The sequence below is a fragment of the Bos indicus x Bos taurus genome, chromosome 15, assembly GCF_003369695.1.
Source record: "Bos indicus x Bos taurus breed Angus x Brahman F1 hybrid chromosome 15, Bos_hybrid_MaternalHap_v2.0, whole genome shotgun sequence".
NCBI lineage: Eukaryota > Metazoa > Chordata > Mammalia > Artiodactyla > Bovidae > Bos > Bos indicus x Bos taurus.
The window spans coordinates 35965091-35969268 of record NC_040090.1 but is presented as its reverse complement, the minus strand read 5'-3'; the positions used below and the strand labels follow the sequence as shown (position 1 = coordinate 35969268).

Sequence of the window (4178 nt, the reverse complement as noted above, 5' to 3'; positions counted from 1 at the left end):
TACTTAGCAAGGAAGGATTCATTCACCTTCAGTGTGTAATGCTTCTAGGAGGATTTTCCCTGTTTAGCCCTACTCCTACTTCTAGGATAGAGGAAATCTTTTCCCACTGCATGGGAACACTCTCAGTTAAGTCTAGAATTCCAGAATCTTGACCCAGAGAAAAACACAGCCTTCTCTTCCACTTAAGAAGCTTTTGTCTTGATCCATTTTCCTTTCTATGTGCTAAGTCGCTTCAGTCATGTCCGACTCTTTGTGACTCCATGGACCATAGCCCGCCAGGCTCCTCTATCCATGAGATTCTCCAGGCAAGAATACTGAAGTGGGTTGCCATGCCCTCCTCCAGGGAATCTTCCCAATCCAGAAATCAAACTCGGATCTCTTACATCTCCTTCACTGGCAGGCAGATTCTTTACCAATATGCCACCTTTCCTTTCTAAGGCTTCACTTTTTCCAGATCTCCAAAAAAGGAATAAACTCCTTCTTGTGGAAGAAATTTCTTTCTTACCTACAGGTATATGGTTTTACCTATGGTTTTAATAGACCTAGCTTTTCATTCACAAGCCTGATATCCCCACAAGGGACTCACACACAGCACCACAGAGAAACATATGGACTATGTAAGCAGTCTTTTGGAGAAGGAAATGGCAATCCACTCCAGTATTCTTGCCTGGAGAATTTCGTGGGCACAGGAGCCTGGTGGGCTACAGTCTATGGGGTTGCAAAGAGTCAGACATGACTGAGCAACCATGACTAAGCAGTCTGTACTTTTAATAGCTGTATTCTGAGAACTTTGCCCTCTATTTCCTGTAAAAGTGTCTTATTTTCTTTTATTATGAAGACCCAGAGTCCCCAAATAGGTTTCCTTTCCCAACTAGTTCAGCCAGAGACTGTGAGGCTTGGGTTGACATCACAATATCCCTTTTCTCAAGAGCTGTGCTTTTGGTGGGTGGGGCCGGGGGAGGGGCAGCCCTGGCATGAGTCATCTCCACTTAGCCTACTTTATATCAAGAATGAATTAGTAGCCACAACAGGCCTCAGCTGAGCCGTATCTGGAGAACTGGGGTGGGGGTACAACATCACAAAATACCTGGCCCCAGTCTGGTCACTCATCCCCTTTGGGGCAACGAGGAAACCAGCCTGTGGCTTGAGAACGCAACACCTGAAACAGAGGCCAGAGGAAGTATTTGCCCGCCCTCACCCCTCTGCCCCTGCTTCCACCTGCTCCCCATCTGCCCACCCACTAAGGTCCATGCCGCATGTCATCGCTCGAACACCCAGGATGGCCCAGTGTGGGCATCATTCAGGGCTGCCTGCAGAGAAGAAGATCTCTCCGGTTGTCACTAGGGTGATAGTGAAGACACCAGGCAAGCAGGAAGACTTTGTGATAGCCAATGATACCTCGGTGAGGCAGTTCAAGGAGAAGCTGTCGGCTCACTTTAAATGTCAAATGGACCAACTAGTGCTTGTCTTCATGGGCCGCCTTCTCAAAGACCATGATGTGCTGAGCCAGAGGGGCATCCTGGACGGTCACACCATCCATGTGGTCATCAAGTCCAAAAACGGCTCCAGATCCCTAGCCCATCCCTGCCACCAGGACAAAAACACAAAAGGAAACAGTAGTGGGGTATACCAATCTGTTGGTGTGGGTTACACACCAGTGGAGTCAGCTCTCTCAGAGGATGCGCCCAAGGTGCATACCCAGGACTTGAAAGTGGGTAGTCCAGAGCACATAGCACAGATACTGGAGAATCCTAGCATCCAGCAACTCCTGTCCAACACAGACTTCATGAGACAGTTCATCTCAGAACACCTAGACACTCAGCAATTGATGCAGCAGAACCCAGAGGTCTCACACTTCCTTGACAATTCTGAGATCCTGTGGCAGACTCTGGAGCTGGCCAGGAACCTGGCAGTGATTCAAGAAATAATGCAGATCCAGCAACCTGCACAGAATCTTGAGAGTCCACCGAACCCACAGTCATATGTAGGCTTAGAGACTGTCCCAGGATGGGACAGTGCCTCAGGTCAGAGTTCTGCTGATTTCAGTGATCAGATGCTCAACAGCACACAAGATCCATTTGGGGGCAACATTTTCACAGCTCTTCTGGGAGGACAAGTGCCAGAGCAAGTCCAGTTTTCACTCCCATCTCCACCACCATCCCAGGAACAACAGGAACATCTCCCACAGCCCCCTACAGCCCGAGTCATCTATGCTAATTCTCGAGGTGTATCTTCAATCACTTCAGTCAATTCTACCCTCAACATGGCAAATCATACTTCCAGGGCCAGTACTTCTAACTCCACTAATGGTCAAAGTCATGCTAGTGCTGTGGAGCAGCCAACTGGGATACCAGCCTTACCTAGCAGAGAGCTCAACCAGCTGCCCCAGGCAGAAGACAAAGATGCCACCATTTCTCTAGATAGCTCTAACCAGAAATTAGATGATCTCCAGCAATCAAATGAGCAGACCAGCTCCCAGATCCAAGGAAACATGATGCAACTGCTCTTGAACAACCCTTCCCTGGCAGACCAGATGATGTTGTTCATGAGTGTGCCCCAGCTGAGTGAACAGTGGAGGCAGCAACTGCCTGCATTTCTGCAGCAGACTCAGTTTTCCGATATGCTTTTAGCTCTAGCCAACCCTAAAGCATCACAAGCAATACTGCAGATTGAGCAGAGTCTGCAGCTGTTGGCCACTGAGGCTCCTGTTCTTCTACCCTGTGTTGCTCCCTACCTATGGGGCCTGGGTTGGCTTCCTGCACCCAGCTGCAGCTACCCTGACACAGTGCCCTGGACCTGGGATGTGTCCAATATGGCTGAGCCTAAAGGACCTGAGTCCTGTCCCAAATCGGGAGCAGTCCTACAGAGGCTACAGTCCCTAGCTGGAGACCCCTCCCACCCTCTACAAGCCCCTGAGACTCGTTTCAGCAAGCAAATGGAATATCTCCAGGCCATGGGATTTGCAAACCATCATGCCAATCTGCAGGCCCTCATTGCCACCGAGGGAGACACCAGCGCTGCCATCCAGAAGCTCAGGAGATCCCAGGGATCCTAACCACTGGGCATACCTATTTGCTTTGCTACCTGCCTGCCAACCCATTTGACTACCTCATCTGCCTTCATCTTTTCTGGTGCTTCTGGTTAGGAGAAGTCCTAGAATGGGAAAAACCAAACAGTGCTTTCTTTACTGAATAATAGACCATTGGCCATAGCTGAGAGATCTGTCAATAAAATGGCTACATCAACTTGACCCCATCTGAAGTTTGGCCTTTTTTTTTTTTATGAAAAAGTCAACTGTCAATGTGTAATAACCCTACCTCATGTACCATACATGCGTGAGCACACACACACCACAACCACATGCATATGTTAAAATAGAAAAGCATATTTGCACCCACAGAATTATGTCAGACATCATGTCATGCTCACATATCCAAGAACATGCACATATAACCTCAAACACATATGCACACATGGCTAACAGCCCAAGATTCACATATATAGGCATATAAAGTCACCACACAGTACACATAATCATGTGTATAGACAGCTGCACACAAATGCTTAGAGACCAAAATAGACCCACATGTAGGGAAGACAGTCATAACATACTCATATGAAAAGAGGGAAATATGTGTATGTGTGTTCAGTGGTGTCCAACTCTTTGCAACCTCATGAACTACAACTTGCCAGGCTCCTCTGTCCATGGAATTCTCAAGATAAGAATACTGGAGTGGGTTGCCATTTCCTACTCTAGGAAATCCAGCTGAATGTATAGCTACATGAGGTATTTATAAGTGCTATAAAGAAAAATGCAGTGGATAAGCTGTGCTAAATGGGGGATCATAAAGGAGGGCTTCTCTGAAAGGAGACAGTTGAGCAGAAATCACAACGACTTGGCAGAGCAAAACACACAATTCCAGGCATTGTTCCAGGCATTGTTCCAGGCAGAGAAGGCTGCATAAGAGGAAAAGCTGTGAGATAAGAGTACTCTTGTTGTGTTTGAAGAATAACAAGGGACAGTGTAGCTGGACAGGAGTGAACTAAAAAATAAGGGGGAAAAGAGAATTATTAGAAATCATGAAGAGCTTTGTAGATCTGGTGATCACTTTGGATTTTACTATGAATACAAAAGAAAATCATTGCTAGGTTTTAGCAAAGGAATAGAGTAGTTCAGT

At 47.1% G+C, this 4178-nt stretch overlaps 1 protein-coding gene across 1 annotated transcript; it reads left to right on the top strand.

Annotated features, from left to right (window-relative positions):
- The first annotated feature begins 1224 nt into the window (after positions 1-1224).
- Positions 1225-3055, top strand: UBQLNL (ubiquilin like). The gene has a single exon (XM_027562034.1). The coding sequence runs from the start codon at positions 1250-1252 to the stop codon at positions 3053-3055; it is 1806 nt and encodes a 601-aa protein (XP_027417835.1). The 5' UTR covers positions 1225-1249.
- Positions 3056-4178: the final 1123 nt, after the last annotated feature.